This window comes from Melospiza melodia, unplaced genomic scaffold (assembly GCF_035770615.1).
Source record: "Melospiza melodia melodia isolate bMelMel2 unplaced genomic scaffold, bMelMel2.pri scaffold_28, whole genome shotgun sequence".
Classification (NCBI taxonomy): domain Eukaryota; kingdom Metazoa; phylum Chordata; class Aves; order Passeriformes; family Passerellidae; genus Melospiza; species Melospiza melodia.
The window spans coordinates 9,444,488-9,466,520 of NW_026948600.1; the positions used below are offsets into that span (position 1 = coordinate 9,444,488).

General features: G+C 49.5%; 1 protein-coding gene across 1 annotated transcript; it reads right to left on the bottom strand.

Annotated features, from left to right (window-relative positions):
* Positions 1-8,899: 8,899 nt before the first annotated feature.
* On the bottom strand, positions 8,900-10,126 carry LOC134433899 (olfactory receptor 14J1-like; the record flags this gene model as incomplete). Its single annotated transcript, XM_063182597.1, has 2 exons — positions 8,900-8,948; positions 9,432-10,126. Coding segments are annotated over 2 exons (744 nt in total), but the record flags the coding sequence as incomplete, so codon positions are not given.
* Between the last annotated feature and the right edge of the window lie 11,907 nt (positions 10,127-22,033).

The following is a 22,033-nucleotide window of genomic DNA, read 5'->3' on the forward strand; positions in this document are numbered from 1 at the left end:
TCAGCACCTTGGAGGCTGCTGCTGAATTTCACTGCTCCAGAGGCTTGATCAGCCTTCAGCTCTTGAGTGCAGGAATTCAGTGTCCCAGGGCTCATTGACATTCAGAACACTTTAAGAACACAACCCCCTGGAGTTTGATTTAAGTGTTGATTTGGTTTAAGTGTTCAAATATTTGTGGTAATTTGATAGATTTCAGTAGTGTGTTCTAAGTGAATGCCTTATATTTAAAAAGACAGTGAGAAAACATTTTTTAGGTCCTGTTTGGGACTTTTTCCTGTTCATAAATCAGTCTGTGCAGTCTCCTATTGACACTAAATCCAAGTAGCTTCTTATGCAGTTGGAATAGATATGAAAATCAAGACCCTTCATGGCTGACAATCAATCACACTCTGTCCCTACCCCCACCCCACCATTTTCCCCACCCAAGCCCTGGCACTCAGAGCAGCCTTGTGCAAATCTGAGCTCCCTCCAGCCCAGGCTGCACACCTGCAGCTTTCAGCTCCGTGGCTCCAACTCCCACCTGCTTTCCTTGGAGAAGGAGCTGCCCAAGAAACAGAGGGATGTTCGTTTAATGTCAGCCAACAAAGCCAAGGGAAGGCACAGCTCCATCAAAGGCCAAAGTCATTGCTCTGCTGGACATTAAATCCACTTTCCATTGCAGACAGTCTCAGAGCAATGGAAAACACCTTCTGTGCCCAGCACAGATCCCAAGGTCCCCCCAAACCCTTCCTGCCCCAATTCTGTCCAGATTTGCTCTTTGCACACACGTGTCACATGCTGAAGTCAGGAGCTCCCCCCATGCCCAGAGGGAGGAAAAGAGAGAAAGGGGACAAAGAGCTCTCCTGTGCAGAGCCAAGGTCCAAGTGCAGCCCCTGCAGTGGGAACCACAACTCATCAGATTGTGTCCTTTGGGGTCAGGGACTGGTGACACTCAGAGGCACAGAAAGGTTTCTTGCCAACAAACATAAGTTGAATATTTGAACAGTTTAATAACCATCACAGCTCTTTCCTCAGCTCTCTGTGATGTCCCAGCAGCATCTGACATGTCCACCATCCCCAAGGGATTTCTGTACAGGAACAGTTTTAGACAAAGACATAAGGTAATTCTGTGATAGATAAAAACACAATTGAGATGATATTTATTATATATTTATTTGAACTTCAGAAATATTGGGCAATTTCTTCCAGGTCAAAGCATGAAGCCAGTTAGTTGAGAGGCACTTGAATGACCAGAGAGCATCTAGAGGAGGAAATCAGAGAGCAGTAGAAGTATATAGATCCACCTGCTTTAAAGGAAGAGATGTCCTTAGACATGGCCATTTCAACAGAAGAGCTGAAAACACCTGAAGGAAAATGGAGAGGAAGTAATAAACAAAATATTGGTCACACCAGTAGAAGGCAAGATCAGTATTTTTCCTCCTGCCATCTGTACACCTCCAGGAAATTCCTGTTCCTGCTGGGAAAACTGTGCCATTTCTTAACAGTACTGAAATGACCCAGATAAAAAAGACTTGCTTGTATATTATGAAACTAACAGGTAATAAAAGCTGTGTCCCCTGTGCCCCTATCCAGGCTGACATCACTTTTGTGCCCATGAACACCCAGTTCCACTTGTGCCCTGAGGTGCCCAGCTGGGATTGGATCTCTCCCAGAGCACCAGAGGGAGAGCAGAGCCCCTTGCAAGCTGCAGGTCCCTGACAGCCCCACAGGGCTCCTGTCCCATCAACATCTCCTCTGCTCCAGTCTGAAACAGGGCCCAGCATGGTGCCGGGATCATCAGAGAGCTGAGGTGTGTGCTGGAATTCAATGCCCTCCCCATCCCGCAGCAGCCCTGCATTTCCCTCCTGCAGCCTTGGTCTCCAGCACAGCCATGGAGGCTCTTTGGGCTCTGGAGTGTTCCTGCAGCCCCCAAGGGCAGCTGAGCTCTGCCTTTGGCACAGTCAGGCCTGGCCAATGCGGGCCATGCTCAGCAATTGCTTGTGTGAGCCTGGCCTTGCTATCAGCCCTGGCAGCGGCTGCGTGGCCCCTTTGTGGCCCTGTGCTGGCCCAGCCCCTGTGCAGAGCCCGGGGCACCTGTGGGGCTGCACAGACAGCCCTGCCCTGGGCTCTGCCGGCCTCTGGGCCGGCAGAGAGGCAGCCAGGCCTGGCCATGGCCGGGAACAAGCCCTGAGCCCCGCAGGAGGATGGAGCTGGGCCACAGCCAAACTCAGCCCAGGCCAAAGCTGGACTCAGCAGCCAGGGCTGCCAACACATGGGGACAGAGGCTGGCACTGACAAATGTCCTGGGCCACTTCCCTCCTCTGTCCATGCCACCAAGGGCACAGAGCAGCCTCCTCTCTGGGCCACTTGCCTGTTTGCAATGCTTTGCACAGGTGCTGGCCCTGCCCCACAAGGCCTGGCCTGAGTCCTGCCCCTGCACGCTCAGCCAGGCTAAGATGGACACTGATGGTTTCTGGGCCAGGCTCTCGGAGCCCAGCCCAGCTCCTTGAAAGATCTGCCAGCTGCCCTGAGCTCTGGGCAGCACCAAGGGTCTCTCCCCAGCCCAGCCCAGCCCAGCCGGCTCTGGCCCCACAGCTCTGCTCAGGCCAGGCTGCTCTGGGCACTGGCCCCACGGCCTCAGCCCCTGGCAAGGGCACAGCAGCAGCTGCCGCTGCCACAGCACTCAGCCCCAGCCATGGGGGAAGGTGCTTGGCCAAGACCAAAGGAGGCTCCCTAGCTGCCCTGCTTGCCCTCAGGCTGGGGTGCTGAGAGCTCTGCAGCCCCTGCTGCCATCCCATCTGCCCAGGGCAGCACAAGAGCTGCGGTCTTGGGGCCCTCAAGAGCTGCTCCTGCTCCACGCCCAGGGCCCATGCCATAGCTGAGGCTGCCACAAAGCTGTGCCCTGTGGGGGCCTGAATATATGTATTGTTATAACAACAACAAGAATACAACGACTGAAGTATAGTAGGAGTCCTTGTGAATATCTATATGTAGTGAGAGTCCTATGTATTGGATAGGTGGGTCCTGTTGCTCTGGATGAGCTACAGCTGCGGGGTCCTTGGTTGGGCAGCAGCTGTGGCTCATGAAGGCAACTGGGATAAAAGGGGGTGGGTCCAGAGCCCAGCTGGAGCCGCTGAGAAGCTATGAGGAGCAGTACAGCAGAGAGGAGCTGCGTGGTAGAAAACCAGCCATGAAGGTATGGACTTTAAGAATATCATAACAAGAGTATGGGACTAGAGAAATATGAAATACAATACAACAATTGGTGACCCCGACGTGATGAAGAACACGCAGCCAAACATCGAAAGAAGGTATGGAATCCCCCGGACAGCTGAGAGCTGTGGCAGCCAGAGAGCTGGGACTTTAGACTATCATATGGCCTTTGAATTAAGGAGCTGTAACAGCAGAAAGTTGTAAGAATATGGCCTTTAAGGAAAAGAGCCTTGGAACATCTAGGGATTTGTGTGTGTGTTTAAAGACAGCTGAGAGCTGTGGCAGCCTGAGAGCTGGGACTGTATGTATATTGTAATTGTATAATTGTTAAAAGAAAAGGGGGGAAATTTGGGGGCCTGAAAATATGTATTGTTATAACAACAACAAGAATACAACGACTGAAGTATAGTAGGAGTCCTTGTGAATATCTATATGTAGTGAGAGTCCTATGTATTGGATAGGTGGGTCCTGTTGCTCTAAATGAGCCACAGCTGCGGGGTCCTTGGTTGGGCAGCAGCTGTGGCTCATGAAGGCAACTAGGACCCACCTATCCAATACATAGGACTCTCACTACATATAGATATTCACAAGGACTCCTACTATACTTCAGTCGTTGTATTCTTGTTGTTGTTATAACAATACATATTTTCAGGCCCCCACAGTGCCCATTTCTGTTCATTGCTGCTCTGATGAGGATGGATCCTCAGCCACTTGGGAGTTGCTGATGAATTTTATTCCTCCAGAGGCCTCTTCTTTCTTGAGCTCTTCAGTTCAGGAATTCAGTGAGAAAAGCTCATAAACATATGCTCAAAACATCCAAACAAGAAAAGCTCATGGGAGTAACTGAAGTTTTCAATTCTTTTGTGGCTAATTAGTCAGATTTCAGAAGTGTATTCAAAGTGAATATACTGTATTGAAAACAATACAGAGAGAACTCTTTTGTCCTTTTGACTTTTCTTTTCCTAATTATAGATTGATATCAGCAATGTCCAATTGACATGGACCCCCCACACCTCCTAATGCAGTTCGAACAGATATGAAAATCAAGACCCTTCATGGCTGACATTTAAACAGACTTTGTCCTCACCCTCTCCCCACCATTTCCTACATTCAACCCCTGGCACTCTGGGCAGATGAGGAATGGAGTCACATCCAGGGGTGTCCCCAGCGCTCAGAATTGGGGCCAGGTCAGTGAAATCCCTTTATTGCTGATCTGGATGAGGCCATCAAGGGCACCCTCAGTCAGTTCACAGGTGAGCCCAAGCTGGGTGGGAGTGTGGCTGTGCTGGAGGGCAGCAAGCTCTGCAGAGGGATCTGGACAGGCTGGAGCCATGGGCCCAGGAAAATGGGATGAGGTTCACCCAGGCCAAGGGCTGGGTCCTGTCCTGGGCTCACAACCACCCCAAATCCCTGGCTGTGCCCTGCCCCTGATCCCCACAGCCTGTCACATGTCCTTCATCCCTGCATTGCCAGGGACTTTTTGGAACAAGGCAGCTCTGCACTGGGTATGGAGGGAGATGCAGGTGCCACCACTGTTGTGAGAACCCCAACTCATCAGGTGTGTGTCCTTCAGGGTCAGGAACTGGTGAGACTCAGAGGCACAGAAAGTTTTTCTTCATGGCCAACGGACCATGGTTGAACAGGACAAAATTTCATAACAATCACACTGCTCCCTGAGCTATGTGCAATGTCCCAGCAGTGTCTGATGAGTCCACCATCTACAAATGATTTCCGAGCTAAAATTAATTTCAGATAAGTGTGATTCTGTGATAGATATAAACACAATTAAGTTCTTGTAACAGGATGCTCGTCCTGGAGTGGGGACAAAACAGCTCAAACAATACCTGATTTGCAAAGCTGTCAGTGGTGGATGGAGAAGGAGGTCAGGCTGCTTTTGCTGTTGAGGAAATGCTAAAACCAGCCTGACTCATTTCATCTCCTCTTGTCCTGGCGGATCTCTCCTTTCCCCTCCCACCCATTGGCTCATGTCTCCCACCAGCCCCCTGTGAAGAGCCTGGCTCTGTGCTCTCCATCCCCTCCTCCCTGGCACTGCCAGGCTGGGATGAGGAGCCCAGCTCCCTCAGCCTCTGCTCACAGCCCAAGGGCTCCAGCCCCACCTTGGAGGCCCTTCCTAGACCCTGCTCCAACTGCCAGACATCTTTCCTGCCCTGGGGAACCCAAACCAGGCCACAGTGACCTGGATAATCCCCGTCCTTTATGTCCTGGTCATACAGCTCTGGCCCCTTGTCCCCTGTCAGGCTCTGGGGTGGATCCTGTGGGACATCCTTTGGTGGAGGCTGTGGCTCTAGGTGGCCCGGGGGGATCCTGGGGGACAGGGACCCTGCTGGGCATGAACAGCATTGGACTTGTTGGGAGAAACTGTGAGGGGGGAGCTGCAGCAGAGTGACCAACCCAGTGACCTGACGCAGCCCTGCTGGGATGTCACACAGCCCCTCTGGGATGTCACACCTTGCTCTGCGATGTCACAGCCCAGTCTCTAATGTCACACAGCTGGTCTCTGATGTCACACCAGAGTCTGTGATGTCATAGTCTGCCCTGTGATGTCACAGCTGGATCTGTGATGTCACAGAGATGACCTATGATGTCATAGCTGCTCAATGACCTCACATAACCCACTCTGTGACGTCACAGCCCACTCTGTCACCTCTTGTTACCAGATGAGAAATTGTCTACACCAGCTGAGCTGATACCTGGAGCTTGTTCTCCACAACCCCAGGCCTATGGAAACCACACAGTGCCCATTGTGTGAGAAGGGGAACTGGAAGCTCACTAGCATCAGTGTCCTGCCAGCTCAGCCAGGCCCACTGGAACATTGGGGTCCACAATCAGCAAGGATCACCAGAGAGACTCCCAGGGCAGAAGAACCCATGGGTAAAGGGGAGGGGAAATATGTTAATGATTTTGGAGAAATTATTATCATATGTATGTTTAGTCCAGGACAATCAATGAATATGTGCGCACAATACAGAATATAAAGAGAAACTTTCCTGTACTCAGCCTGCATAGCTTTGGGAGGAGCTATCCCTTGTGCATCCAGCTGAATAAAGAATGCTGCTTCTTAATGCTACACTGGTGCTAAGGAGTTCTCTCTTTTACTGAAGTTTTGGTAACACTCCCACTGCCAAGGAAAACTCTGTCTCCTGCTGTTCACAAACAGAGAAGGGCTGGTGGCAGATGTGGGGCTCGGAGGCTGCCTGGGGCACAGTGACCATGAAATAATCAAGTTTTCAATGTTCTGTGAAAGAAGGAGGGGCAGCAACAAAACTTCTGCACTGGAATTAAGAAGGGCAGACTTTGGCCTATTTAGGATGCAGATTTGGGGAGCACCAAATCAGGTACTGATTTTTTTAAGTGAAACATCCCTTAAAAACAAAGGAGTCCAGGAAGGATGGACACATTTCAAGAAAATCATCTTTAAGGGGAAGGAGCAGCCTGTCCCAGTGTGGCAAAAGATGAGCTAGTGAGATAAATATCTGGCCTGGCAGGGCATGGATCTTTTCTGGGAACTCAGGGAAAAAGGGCCAGCAACTCAGGAAGTATTTAAGGATATTGTTAGGTTATGCAGAAACAAAAGTTGGGTGGTGAAAGCTCAATTAGAACTTAACCTGGCGGCTTCTGTAAGAAGAATAAAAAATGTTTTTTTAAAAAGTTCATAACAAAAGGAGGGAGAAGAAGAACGACAACACTTTATTGATTGCAGTTGATAACAGAGTAACTGAAGATAAGTAAAAGCCTAAGCTACTTAATATCTTGTTTTAATTTTCAATATTAGGACAGGCTGTCCTCAGGACAAGTGCTCTCCTAAGCTGGTAGATGAGCACAGGGAGCAGAACAGCCCCCTGGAATCCAGGAGGAAGCAGTTGATGACCTGCTGAGACACTCAGATGCTCACAGGTGTATGGGTCAGATGGGATCCCTCCTAGTGGGATGAGGGAGCTGATGGATGAGCTCCCCAAGCTGCTCTCCATCATTTACCATCAGTCCTGCCTCACTGGGGAGGTCCCAGAGGACTGGAGGTGCCAATGTGAGCCCATGCCCAAGAAGGGCTGGAAGGAGGATCTGGGGAACTCCAGGCCTGTCAGCCTGACCTGGGTGCCCAGCGAGGTTATGGAACAGATCACCTTCAATGCCATCACAGGGCACTCACAGGATGGCTGAGGGATGAGAGACAGCCAGCGTGGATTTAGTGGTGCCAAGTCCTTCCTGCCCAACCTGGTCTCCTTCTATGACCGGGTGACCCACCTGTGGATGTGGGAAAGGCTGTGGATGTTGTGTGCCTGGAATTCAGCAAAGCCTTTGACTCTGTCTCTGACAGCATTCCCTGGAAAAGCTGCAGCCCACAGCTTGGGCAGGTTCCCTCCTCGCTGGGAGATTTAAGAGCTGGCTGGAGGCTGGGCCCAGAGAGTGGTGGGGATGGTGCTGCATCCAGCTGGTGTCCAGCCACTGGTGCTGTCCCCCAGGGATCTGTGTTGGGCCCAGTCCTGTTTAATATCTTCACTGATGATCTGGGTGAGGGGATCGAGTCCACCATGCACAAATTGCAGATGGCACAAAGCTGGATGTGAGTGTGGATCTGCTGGAGGGCAGGACAAGAAGACACAGCCTTAAGCTGCAGCAGAGGGGGTTCAGGCTGGACAATAGGAAGAAGTTCTTCACAGAAAGGGTGAGTGGGAATTGGAATGGGCTGGCTAGGGGGGAGGGGGAAGAGTCACTGTCCCTCTCCAGTGGGACTTAGTGGCATGGTCTGGGTGACAAGGCAGTATTAGGGCATTGGTTGGACTTGATGATCCCAAAGGTCTTTTCCAGCCTATTTGATTCTCTCATTCTGTGATGACTGGGACACTCTGGGGCCATTGTGACACTGCAGGGCCTTGCGGAACTAAGAGGACCTGGTGACACCATGCAGCCCCACAGAACCAGGGGTCCACTGTGGTGCACTGGGGCCAAATGGACCCAGGGAGTGCACCGTGACACTCTGGGTCCTCGTGGAACCACAGGGGCCATTGTGACATTGCAGGGCTTTGTGTAACCAAGGAGTTTCACCATTTTTGCACTGCAAAACCAAGGACACCATTGGGAGACTCCAGGGCTCAGTGGAACCAAGGGGCCGTTCTGACACTGCAGGGCCTCATGGAACCATGGGGACATTGTGACCCTGCAGGATCCTGTGTAACCAAGGGGCCACTGTGACACGATGAGGCCTCAAGGAGGCCACTGTGTGGCCTCATGGAAACAAGGAGTCCATTGTGATATTGAGGGGACTTGAGGAACCACAGAGACCATGGTGACAGTGTGGGACCTCATGTAACCATGGGGCCATTGTGACACTCTGGGGCCCCATGGAACCAAGGGGCCACTGTGAAACTGCAGCACCAACGAGAACACTGTGACACTCTGAAGCCCCATGGTAGCAAGGAGTCCATTGTCACATTTTGGGGCCCCATGGAACCAAGGAGACCAGTGTGACAGTGCAGGGCCTGGTGTAACCAAGAGGCCATTGTGACATTGAGGGGCCCCATGGAAACAAGGACATTTTTGCAAATGACACCAAGCTGGGTGAGTGTTGATCTGCTGGAGCATAAGAGAGCTCTGCACAGGGCCCTGGACAGGCTGAATCCAGGGAACAAATCCAACAAGGTGAGATTGAACAAATCCAAGTGCCAGGCCCTGATATTTGGCTCCAGTGCTACAGGCTGGAGACAGAGTTCCAGGACAGCAGCCAGGCAAAAAGGAACCTGCGGGGATTGAGGGACAGCAGGCTAGACATGAGACAGCAGTGTGCCCAGGTGGCCAAGGAGGCCAATGGCTCCTGGCCTGGATCAGGAATAGTGCGGCCAGCGGGAGCAAAGCTGCTGCGCCAGCACTGATCTGCCCCCAGCTCTGCACACAGACATTGCTGCTGCAGCTCCAGAGAAGGCAACAAAAGGGCATCTCTGCAGAAAACTCTGCTGGACATCCTTTAGTTCATTTAAAGCCACTGAGATTGCAGCCCCTCATTGACACAGTCTGTGGCCACAGGGAAGGTGGAGAGAAACAAAATGAGAAATGGCACAAACAATGACATTTTTTTGTGGACAATATGAAAAAAGTAAAACAAAGGAAAGAACCTCCAAAATGAAACCAACACAAAGTATCAAAAATGACTTTTATTACAAATGATTAGCAAAAACTGGCCAGAAGTTTAATTTTTTTGAAAGGATCCAGTCATCAGTCTGCACACTGCAGCCTTGAGCTCCTGATTCCTCATGCTGTAAATAAGGGGATTCAGGGCTGGAGGCACTACCGAGTACAGAACTGACAGGGCCAGATCCAGGGATGGGGAGGACATGGAGGGGGGCTTCAGGTAAGCAAATATGGCAGTGCAAAAGAACAGAGAGACCACAGCCAGGTGAGGGAGGCAGGTGGAAAAGGCTTTGTGCCGTCCCTGCTCAGAGGGGATCCTCAGCACAGCTCTGAAGATCTGCACATAGGAGAAAACAATGAACACAAAACAACCAAAACCGAAACAGATGGAAAACACAAGGAGCCCCAGTTCCCTGAAGTGGGATTTGGAGCAGGCGAGCTTGAGGATCTGGGGGATTTCACAGAAGAACTGGTCCAGGGCATTGCCATGGCACAGGGGCAGGGAAAATGTATTGGCCGTGTGCAACAGTGAATAGAGAAAGCCACTGGCCCAGGCAGCTGCTGCCATGTGGGCACAAGCTCTGCTGTCCAGGAGGGTCTCATACTGCAGGGGTTTGCAGATGGACACGTAGCGGTCGTAGCACATGATGGTCAGGAGGAAATAATCTGTTATACCACAGAACACAAAAAAGAAGACCTGTGCAGCACATCCTGTGTAGGAGATGTCCCTGGTGTCCCAGAGTGAATTGTGCATGGCTTTGGGGACAGTGGTGCAGATGGAGCCCAGGTCACTGAGGGCCAGGTTGAGCAGGAAGAAGAACATGGGTGTGTGCAGGTGGTGGCCGCAGGCTACGGCGCTGATGATGAGGCCGTTTCCCAGGAGGGCAGCCAGGGAGATGCCCAGCAAGAGGAAGAAGTGCAGGAGCTGCAGCTGCCACGTGTCTGCCAATGCCAGCAGGAGGAAGTGGCTGATGGAGCTGCTGTTGGACATTTGCGCTGCCTTGGCATGGGGATCTGTAAGAAAAGTAATCATGGAATAGTTGGGTTTGGGGAGCACTTTAAATATCCCAACACAGCCTGGGGGCACTTTTCCCCCACTGCCTGCCCAGGGCTCTGCAGCCTGGAGCTGTCCCTGCCAGCAGCTGCTTCCCTGTGCCCAGGGCTGGGCCCTGCCAGTGTTGCCAGAGCCCAGCCCAGCCCTGGGGGCTCAGCTCTGCTCTGCAGACCCCTCCCAGCTCAGGCACTGCCCAGGGGCAGCTCTGGCTCTGCAGGCTCTGATGGCAACATCAGAGCAATCCTGAGGAGGCTGGAAAAGCCTCACGGATGCAGCCTCTAAGCCGTCCTGTGCTGATTTCTGCATTGCCTGCTTTATTCAAGTCTGAGAAAAAAATGTTTTTATTTTTCTTAGCCTGAACTGACAGATTAATATCTATGTGCTATTTTCTATCATGGCAACCCAGTGTAGTAGATTTAAAAAGCAGGATTTTTCCCTTTTATGCAGCCCCTGCCTTGCTGTGCTCCCTGTATAACCTACTTGTAAATGTTCTGCAGTTAAATGTCATGCTGGGAGCAGTCCTGAACAATGCAGCATCCTCAACACACAAGGAGAACACTTCCAAGCATTACCAGCTGTCTCCTCCCACCCAGATCATGTCCCCCAGCGCTGGGAGCAGCTGCCAGGGCTGGCTGAGAGCGTTCCCTGGCAGGCAGCAGAGTCCCTACCCCAGCACAGCGCCCTGGGCTGCAGGACCCTGCTCTGCAGGACAGCCCTGGGCACCCCTGGCTGCTCTGCACAAGAGACAATCAGAGAATGTACTCACAGGGTCTGTAGGCATTGGGATATTCCAACTTTAGGAGATCATTCCAGGAGCTGCAGCTGCATTGTCCTGCAGCCAGAGGTTCCTTGTGCCAAGGGCTGGCAGTGATTCTGCCCCAGGCACTTCTCAGCACCTTCCTAGCCCTGACTGATTGAAGCTCTCTGTGCCTCTGTGCTGTGCCTGGGGTGGCTGCAGGCAGTGCCCCAGCCCTGCTGGGCTGGCAGAAGAGCTGCTCAGCAAGAGAAATGTGCTTTTGAAGCTCTTCTTGGTTACCAGGAGCTGCCTCTTTGCCAGGAGCGCCGCCCAGCTCAGCAGCACAGACACAGCACAAGTACTTTAATGAGCCTCTGGGGCTTTGTGCTCAGGCCCTGAACATCAGTCCCTGAGAGGGAGCTGAAGAAATTTCTCCAGAACTCCAAGTCAGAATCACACTCCAAATTTTCTTGGACTTTTAAGGGGTCCCACTAAGGGACACGACAGAGAATGTGTCTCCAGGCCCCAGGCAGAGCAGAGAACTGCAGGCAGTGATGACAGGTGGGGACAAAGAGAAGCCAAGTCTTGGTGCCCTGGGGCACAGCAGCAGGGTCTGTGCCACCAAGGGCTGTGAGGAGACACCTTGTCCTGAGGCACTGGGGCCTCCTGGCACAGCCCCAGCCAGGCTGGGCACTGTCAGCCCCTTGTCCTGCCCTCAGCATCCCCCCCTAGCCCACATCCCAGTGGCCTCAAGGATCTGCTAGAAGGAGTCCCTGGGGAGCCTTGCTCAGGAATGGCCCTGGGGCCTCCTTAATGCTCCCAGGGCCTGTAGGTTTTTCAAAGGACTTTGGGTTTTGCTTTTGCCTTGGAGTCTCTGGGAGGTTTATTGCAATCATGGCCTCCGGTTATATGCTGTAATTAGTCCCTGGAGGGGCTTTGTCAGTAACAACACTCAGTGGGCTCATTAATGCTTCAAGGTACGTCAGTTATTTCAGGGTTATTTGGTGTTTCACTTTTCATACAAACTCTATGAGAAGTTTGTGCAATCATGACCCCAATTTTCTCCTTTAATGAGTCCCTTGAGAGCTCTGTACTGACACTCAGTGGGGCTCATCAATGATTTGAGATACTCAGGGCTTTTAAGGTACTTTGGATTTTCCTTTCCACACTGAGTCTCTGAGAGCATTTAGTGCCATTCTGGCCTCCAATTCTCTCCTCCAAGGAGTCCATGAGGAGCCTGTGTTGGGGATGGACCTCAGTGGGACGTATTCATGCTTTGAGACACTTTGGGTGTTTCCTCTGACTTTGACTCCTGGAAAGGTTTGTTCAATCTCTTCTCAGGCCCTGAACTTCCAGGGCTCAGCTCCAAATGCACCACAGGGCTCATTAGGATCAAGCAAGTCCTGACAAACCATGGCTCTGCCTTGATTTCCCTCTGTTCTCATGCAGTTCATCACGAAGTTCTCTGTAGTAGTTTTGGATCACTAATATGAGATTTCTTAGCCAATGCATCAATTAGTGTGGTGGGTTAAGTGTTGGCTAATTACCTGTGCACTCACTAGAATATTCTTACTGATTTTCTGCTGTGAAATCAAATTAGGAGGAAGGCAAAGTGGGCTCAAAACTTTAAAAGGGCTCAAAACTCTTAGAATACTTCTCCACTCCCTACAACCTTTTCTTTGTGACTGACAATGTAATGAGACAAATCCTAAAAGTTTAAGTCAGTTTACCACTTGTATAAGAGCCTTCCTTCAGTTCTCTTGGGGAGAGGAGTCTCTCTTTCATTCTATGGAGACTTCTTCATAAGAAAATAATTCTCTCATTGCTCTCAATTTCAGTGAATAGCAGCTGCCAATCAAATCTGCAATTGTGAAGTCCCTCTCATTTTTTCCACAACTTTTCCCACAGCTGTGTTCATGGGCCATGTCTGCTTATGGGGTATTATTTTAAAGATGAGCCGTTTAAGAGCAGGTCCTCTTCACCTATTTCTGAAATCATCTTCATCTCTAAATACAGAGAACTTCTTCTCTTCATGAGGGCATAGGGTCTCAACACTCTTCTCTCTTTATCTGTTCAGACTTCTCATGGGATCACAGCTATTTTAACATTTGCTTACTTTAGCATGGAGGCCTGTCACGTTAAGGGCTCCCGGCTGGGTAATAATAGACATTGACTCAATGATTCACAGAAGGCGGATCAATAATCTTTATTAACAAACCCATACTTTTATACCCTAGTTCGCTACAAGTTGACCTAATTGATCCTCCAATCCAAACACCATCACAATTGGCTAATTAAGAACCCACCCTTTGGTAAACAAATCTCCGTAACACATTCAACTTGTTTAAAATACCAGGTGCAGCAAGTCAAGCTAAGAATTTTTTCTTTTATTCTTATCTTCTCCAAAGGCTTTTCCAAAACAATGCCTGGGAAAGTTGTGTTTCTCTCTATGGCCAGAGAGCTGCTGCCATAGAAGACTTTGCTGAACAAGTAGTTTCCTCATACTTTTCAATGCCTTATAGGGAAAAAGAGAGTCTGATGTATCAATTACATACTTCTCCATAGCTTTACAAGAGGATTTCAGCCCCAAGATCAGGACATCTCCTCATCCCTCCCATCAGGGACTCGATTTCCTCTTCACTGACCTTGGTGTCGTCATGTTGCTCCTCTGTGAGCCGGCACTTTGTCCTTTTCTCTCCCTCGAGGGAGGATGAAAGCACTGAAAGAGTTCACATCTCACCCGGAGCCTGCAGATGGTTCCGTGACCCCGGCCAGACTCGGTGCTTGCGGCCGGAGCTGTTTTACGATGGAGGTTTCTGCAGCGGCTGCGCTCGGGCTGTGTCAGAATGGGCTGTGCTGGGGGGAGGGCCAGGATCTCAGCAGCCAGGCCAGAACACAGCAGCAGCATGGCCAGGGGCCGATGGCTTCTCCTCCCCCTGCCCAGGGCTTGCGGCTGAACCCCAGCGGTTTTTTCATCTTTACATGTGTCTTCACAGAGGCATGTACAGTTTCCGTAGTAGTTTAGCAGATTGTCAATTCTCCAAGCTAATTACTGATTGGTTTTTTGTCAGACATGGAGGACATTCCTAGCATCTTCTCTTAGAACATCACTTCTGTGATGCAAAACTGCCACAAGAGCACAGAGCTCCTTTGTCCATATGTAGTGGTCATGTGCCCGAGGCCTCCAAACCCCTCCTTAGGAGGTCTCTGGGCCCTCTCCAAGGTGTTTTTAAATGAAAACATTCAGCTTTTACTCTAAGAAAATCACCAGAGGACAGGGCCAGCCTGACCTCTCTGTCCTGGCTACTTTTGTCTGGGACCAATCCTTGGATATACAGAATTTGGGAGGCCAAATTCTAAATTTGGCCATGGTCCCTGGACAAGAATGCCAGTTCTTTTCCATAGGAATGAAGGAACAGAGCCCCAGTGTTTCAGGGGCAGATGAGAGGTGATCACCAGAGGCCAAGGCCAGCCAGTGCTGGCAGATTTTGTTCTGAGAGATACCCTTGCACATAGGAAATTTTTAGGGAGAGTATCAATTTTGGCAATGCATATCTGAAAAGAGGAATGGTTCTTTTCCATAGCAAGGAAAGCACAGAGCCCCAGTGTTCCACGAGCTGATGAGAGGCAGCCTTTGACATCCCAACATCAGCCAGACCTGTCAGGTGGCCCCTGGGAGGCCAAGTCAGCCAGACCTGGTCCATGTTCTCTCAGTTCCATGGGGCCCCACAGTGTCCCAATGGTCCCTTGCTTCCATGAGGCCCTGAGGTGTCATAATGCCCCCTTGGTGACACAAGGCCCTGAAGGGTAACAATGGTCTCCATGGTTCCATCAGGCCCCACAGAGTCATAATGGTCTCTGGGTTCCACGAAGCTTGCTGTGTCACCATGGCCCTTTGGTTCCATGGGCTCCATTGGTGCCACAATGATCCCCTTGGTCCTATGGGCTCCAGTGGTGCCACAATGATCCCCTCGGTTCCATGAGGTCCCCACAGTGTCCAGTGATCCCCATGGGAAGGAAAGAACCCAGTCCCAGTGTTGCAGGGGCAGCCACCAGAGGCCAAGGCCAGCCAGACTTGATGGTACAGGCAGATTTTGCTACAGAATTTTAGAGGTCCAGTTTCAGACATGGACACCTATAGAAGAAGGATCGTTCTTTTGATAGGAAGGAAAGCACAGAACACCGGTGTTTGAGGGGCAGATGAAAGGCAGCCATCAGAGGCCTAGGCCAACCAGACCTCTCTGTCCTGGTAGCTTTTGTCTGAAAGCAACCCTTGGATATAGGGAATTTTGGAGGTGGAATCCCATTTTTGGTCATTTCTGCACAGATATGAAGGACTGTTCATTGCCATAGGAAGGAAAACACTATGCCCCAGTGTTTGGAAAGCAGGTGAGAGGCAGCTCCCAAGAGGCCAGGGGCAGCCAGACCTTTTTAACTTGGGAGCAAGTCTTGGATGTACAGAGTTTTAGAGGTAGAATGGCAGATTTGGCCATGGGCACCTGGTCAAGATGGATGTTTTTCTCCTATAGGAAAGAAAAGTAAAAAGTCCAAGTGTTTTGGAAGAAGATGAGGGGTGGCCAACCTTAGGCCAAGGGCAGCCAGACCTGTCTCTCTTGGCACCTTTCATCTAGGGGCTATCCTTGGACATTGGGCATTTTGGAGGTGGAATCTCAGTTTTGGCAATGAGCACCTGGACAGGAAGAAGAGTTCTTTTTATTGGGAAGGAAAGCACAGAGCCCAAGTGTTTCAGAAGCAGATGAGGGCCAGCCCTCAGGAAGCCAAGGTCAGCCAGACTTGTCAGTCCTGGCAGCTATTGTCTGGGAGCTATCCTTGGATATAGGGAATTCCAGAGGCAGTTTCCCAATTTTGGCCATGGGCACCTGGTCAAGATGGATGTTTTTTTCCCCTAAGGAAGAAAAGCACATGGTCGCTGGGTTTCAAAGGCAGATGAGAGGTGGCCCCTGGGTGGCCAAGGCAGCCAGATCTGTCTCTCCTGGCAGATTTCATCTAAGAACAATCTGTGCATATAAGGAAATTTAGAAGAGGAATACCAATTTTGGCCATGGTCCCCTGGAGGAGAAGGACAGTCCTCTCCCATAGGAAGGAAAGCCAAGAGCCGGAGTGCTTCAGGGGCTGATGAGAAGCAGCCCTCGACATTTCAAGGTCAGCCAGACCTATCAGGTGATCGCCAGGAGGCCCAGCCAGCCAGACCTGTTCCATGTTCCCTTGGTTTCATGGGACCCCACAGTGTCACAATGTTCCCCTTGCTTTTGCAGTGTCACAATGTCCCCGTGCTTCCATGGGGCCTTGCAATGTCACAACAGCTTCGCGGTTCCACAAAGCCCTGATGTGTCACCATGGCCCCTCAGCTCCACGCACCCTTGCTGTGTTACACTGGCCCCTTGGTTCCATGGAACCCAACAGTGCCTCAATGATCCCCTTGGTTCCACAACTTCCCACAGTGTCCCACTGGCCCCTTGGTTCCATGAGGATCTGCAGTGTCACACAGGTTTATGACATTTGTCCTTGCTGCCCCTCACATCCGAGTGCCCCACAAACAGCCCCGAGGCAGCTGTGAGGGATAGGCCCTGCTGTCCCAGGCTGGGCTCAGGGCTTGGCCTTTCTGCTTCCCCCAGCCAGCCCAGGCCGTGCTCAGCATTGCAGTTCCCTGCTCAGAGCCTGTGGCTCCCTGCAACCCTGGCCTAAGGGATCTGCTCTCAGTAGTCCCTGGGGAGCCTTTGGCTCTCAGTGGCGCCCATTGATTCTTCAAGGGAGTTGGAGTTTTGCTTCTGACTCCTTGAGCAGCCTTTTCAGCTTTCTCTCAGTGCCTGAGGGTCCTGGACTCAGCCCCAAATCCACTGTGGAGATCATCAAAATACAGAAAGCCCTCAGGTGCTCTTTTCCTTCCTTCCTTCCTTCCTTCCTTCCTTCCTTCCTTCCTTCCTTCCTTCCTTCCTTCCTTCCTTCCTTCCTTCCTTCCTTCCTTCCTTCCTTCCTTCCTTCCTGCCTGCCTGCCTGCCTGCCTGCCTGCCTGCCTTAGGCATTATGGACAGGAGATGGTGAAGATGTTGCTCAATCATCAACAATTAAAAATGCTTTTGGAACAATCTCTTCCCACCCATGACCTGGAAGATATTCTGAGAAGAATTAAGAAGAAAGTAAGTGCTTGGCAGGAGAAATGTCTCCTTTGTGCAAGTATTGCCACTGCTAATATGAGATCAAACATACCCAATCTGTCTTTAGCTCATTCCTCTTCTGCTGAATCATTTTGCTTCTGGGAATGAGCTGTTAATCCTCAGCCTGTTCCTCTGCAGACTAAAAGGAACTGATATTATTAGGGAAAAGTGGGGTTTTGAATAATTTCAATATCAGTCAAAAAGAGGAAAGGGAAAGAGGAGAAAATGGGTTTACATTTAAGCGTAAGCCCCCACCATGCTCTCCCTACTCTGCCCCCTGTAAAGCAATTAAGTGAGAATTGTGCTTCTGAAGATAACAGAGTCTTTGCAAAGGACACTGGAAGTAGTAGTACCAAGAAAATTCCCAAAATTCCAAAAGATGTCCAAGTCAATTCTAGTTACTACAATTACTGTCTGTCTTTTGGGAATACTGCCCTGCTGTCCAGCCCTGTGGAGCTGGAAGAAGCTTGGTGAATTCAGCAACACCCAGTGGAAAATCCCTTGTTTGTTTGAGGGGGGGGGAATTTCATTTTTTTATCGACTTTACAGAAGGGGTCTGTCGTTGTGCAGGCACAGGGAGAGTGAGTGTTGAAACAAATCATCTTCCAACACAGTGCACCAGCCCCTAAAGAGTCCAGTTTGTTCTGCTGCTTCCTTCACGAGCACTCATTGCCTGCCAGTTTGCATTATTCCCATTTGTGCTCAAGACTAAGGAATTTGGGATTTTAGATTGCTGCTCAGTCTGGTAGCACCCATAACCTGCCTTGGGCTGTTGAAAACAAAGAGTTGGCATCACTGAATCTCTGGTCTGTTTCCATCTGTAAGTTAGGAAACGTTTCCCTAAGCCTTGGTAGCAGTGATCCTGGTTCTAACTTGTGTTTTCAGCAGGGAATTTCCTGTTTTATACTCTAAAGATTAATGGGGTTTCTCTGTGTCCTTGTAGGGGATGGAAAACCAGAAGGCTGAAGCCCATCAGTCAAGGAGCCGATGAAGGAGAGGAACGATGGCTCAGAGGAGCCCCAGGCCACATTGTCTGCTAGCAAACGGTACTGAGCACTTTTGTCAGATGTGACAAAGCACATGACAAGCTTTACATGCCTCTTCCTCAGGAAAAACTTTCTGGAAGAGATGACCAATGCCACAGATTGTTTCCTTTCCCTACAAATGCTCTAGGATAAAAAATGTCTACTTCTGCATTGTGCTGAACACAACTTCCCTGGTGCGGTTTCCACAGAAATGGAGAGACAAACAGACACCCATTGGTTGCAGCTCAGACGATCCAGTGCAGTGGCAAGGGCAGTGTTGTGGAGGCTGGGAGAGGGCCAAGGTTCTGCTGCATGACTTGAGACAAGTAAATTCAAACAGGGCTTTTCTTTCATCTGAGTGGAGTCTTTTTCAGATGGGTGTTTTGATGAGAAATCTTAGTCTGGAAGTAAGATGCCAATCCACAAAGATGCAGTTCTCATCCATGTGGTTTGGCCTGGCTGAATCATGGTTCTCTTACCCTCAAACAGTACCAAGTTTGAGTAGTAAGTAGCAAGGCAATTCCTGAACAACTTCAGTCAACAGGTGTCTGAATGTGGACTTTTTGTCTTGATATTCCTGTCCTTCATGTAATTTGCTTGATGGACAGCATGTTTGGTTTATTTCCCCCTGTGCTGCAATCAGCATTTAAGACAGGAATTGCTCCTTTCTGTCTCTTCATGGCAGTGGCAGAGCTGCTTGTACCTGTTCTCCTCTGATAGCAGAGGGGATTTATTTAGCTCTGTCCTGCTCAGCAGTACCCGGAAAGTGACCACATGCCTCAGTAGCACAGCTGGCATCTTCCCGTGCTCATGGAAGAGACAGGTTGATCCTGGAGAATTGTTCCCAGTGGGGTTGTTAAGCTGTGCATCAAGTCTCCAGGGAAGCAAATGAAATGTGAGTGTAGTTCTGGGATGTCTGGCTTCTGTTTTTATCTCTGTTACTGATTTTCTGAATCCTTCAAATATGGCCCTGTTCATCTGTTCAGATGCATCTGAGCTGCTTTTCCAGATTGTCATGCCTGGTTGCAGAGACACTTCTCCAGAGTGATGAGGTCCCTTATTCTAAGACACACACGTCCCATATGAGGAGGCATTTAAACTTGGAAGTGTCTCTCTTTCTCCACAAAGCAAAGTGACCTGTGTGCCCTGGCAGCCATCTGAAGATAGATCAGATGCATCTCATCCTTGGTTTTCCTGAGTGAGCAGTGGTGAGAATGTCACTTGCAGATTGTCTCCTGTAATGATTGTCATGAGGTCCACATTGTTCTTCAGAGCCTCAGGATTTTCCTGCTTGAAATCATATAATTAGGAAAGCTGCTCAAGATATTTTGCTCACAGTCAACTGAAGGTATTGTCTGTGGCTGCAGCTCTCTCCACAGAGAGCAGCAGGCACAACTTTCCCAGGCATTGTCCTGGGGAAGGATGTTAGAAGATCTGAGAAAAGAGTGAGAAATAATTCTTATCTTCACTTGCTGCACCTGTTGTTGTGAACACGTGGAATGTGTTCTGGAGATTTGTTTACCAAAGGGTAATTTCTTAATTGACCTCTGGTGATGGTGTTTTGGATTCAGTTGACCAATCTGGTCTGTCTGTATCAGACTGTCTGTAAGGGCGATGAGTTTCACTATAGTATAGTACAGTATAGTATAGTATAGTATAGTATAGTATAGTATAGTATAGTATAGTATAGTATAGTATAGTATAGTATAGTATAGTATAATAAAGTGATGGATCAGCCTTCTGAAATCATGGAGTCAATGCTAATTATTTCCACGACGGGGATGCCATGCTACGATAATTATCACCACCAGGGCCTCATTTGGTTTTATTTCCCAGGGTGAAATCTCCCTCTGATGGACACCTCCTACCCTGTGCACAAGCCCAGGTCACGTCACCTCCAGCTGTGGAAGAAATGGAGCTGCTGCAGAAGCTTTACCATCTCCTGGAAGCCAAGGGGTTTCAGACAAGGATGGAAGGAGTGGAACTCCTCCAAGAACTGTGCAAAAACAGCCCCCAGCTCATCTCCACTAACATTGCCCAAGTATGTAGGATATCTTCACTGCTCTTTTCCTTTAGCTCCTTTCCTAAGCCTGTAGTAGCAAAGTTAATTCAGTGTGTCTTGCCACTCTGTCCTGGCTGTTTGGGACACGCTGATCCCTCTTACCCAGACAAATTTAATTCAGGTCAAGCTTCAGGACAAGTTATTTGAGTCCAGCTGTATTTGTCGGGCAGGTGCCTATTAATGCTGTTCATCAGATGATGGCAGAATTTTCTGCTGGTGTAACTGCTGCTCTCTCCTACTCCCAGCTGGGTTAAGTGAAGGGAATCTAGCCCCTGAAAGCATGGCAATTGTTCTCTAGACCAAAAATGGGTTTGCACAGGGAAGAGAAGAATCAGGCTGGGTTGATTTAAACCCAGCTGTTTTTTTTTAAAGATTACTTCTATATACTCCATCTTGTCTTACACAGGCACAGCTCTGGCTACTCATTTCCATCCTTGTTCCTATTCCTCTTGGTAAAGACAGTGTTCACCCTTCTTGGGGGTCTTTTTTTCTCTTTGAAAAAGGAGGAAAACAGCTAAGGACTCATCTCTGCCTTCTCTTCCCAGTAGCTGCTTTTTCCCTTTTTCCAGGAAAAGGTGCCTGATAATGTGGCAGTCAAGGGACTGAACCTGCTCTAATGAGAGCTGTACAGCACATTACATTTCAGAAGTCCACCTGTTACCTAGAGAAATGGTCTGGTGTCGCAGGCATTTTTTTCATAGAAATCCTTTCTTTGGGATTTTTTCATCTTCTGGGAAGCTAAGGCCCCAGAAGAAGAATGTAAACAATTGTTATCGGCTGGTGTGGAATGTAACAGGTGCAGCGGTGATTGGGCTTCTGCGAGTGTTTGGATTTGCTGACCACTTACAGGAGAGTTTGTCCTTGCTTTCTGCTGGACACAGAACTTTGTTATTCATTCTTTTCTATTCTATTCTTAGCTTAGCAGCCTCTGCAACTTCTCTCTTTATTCTTTTTAGTATAGTTATAATGTATTAGATATTATATATCAATAAATCCAGCCTTCTGATCATCAAACAAGATTCTCGTCCACTTCTCTCACCGCTGAAGACCTTCATCAGGTCACTGTAATAGTCTGGATCCTGGAAGAGATGATCAGAGCCCTGCTCTTCTCCAGACACTGCCTCTGAGACAAACAAAAGAAAACTTAGATCTCCTCCAGCCATAGTTTTGGCAAAATCATAATTGCCCTCAGTACTTGAGGCAACTGTATAGAAAACCAGGCATTGTAAACATCTGCTTCCATTCAAAGCAAAGGTAGTCTTTAGCATTAATAAATGGAATTGATTTAATGATTTATAGATGGAGAGAAATACCATAGGAACTATTCAGTCCCCAGCCAAACCTCTTAAAAACAGAAGAAAATCTTTCAACCAGCATGAGGTTGTGCCACCATTCCAGTGAGTGGCCCACAGGAAAACAGTGAAATTGTGCAAGCGAGTGCTGACCTGACAGAAAGGATCACTTTCATCTTCAACTTTGCTGACTGCTACATCCACTCTTCAAACAAGGACATTTGAATCCAGCTTTCACGTTGCTTGTTCTCTTCACAGATTTTTGAATATTTTGTCCTGAGAATATCTGACAGCCACAAGAAAGTGCAGCAGAGGGCGCTGGAGATGCTGGCTGAAATCACAGGAGCCCTGA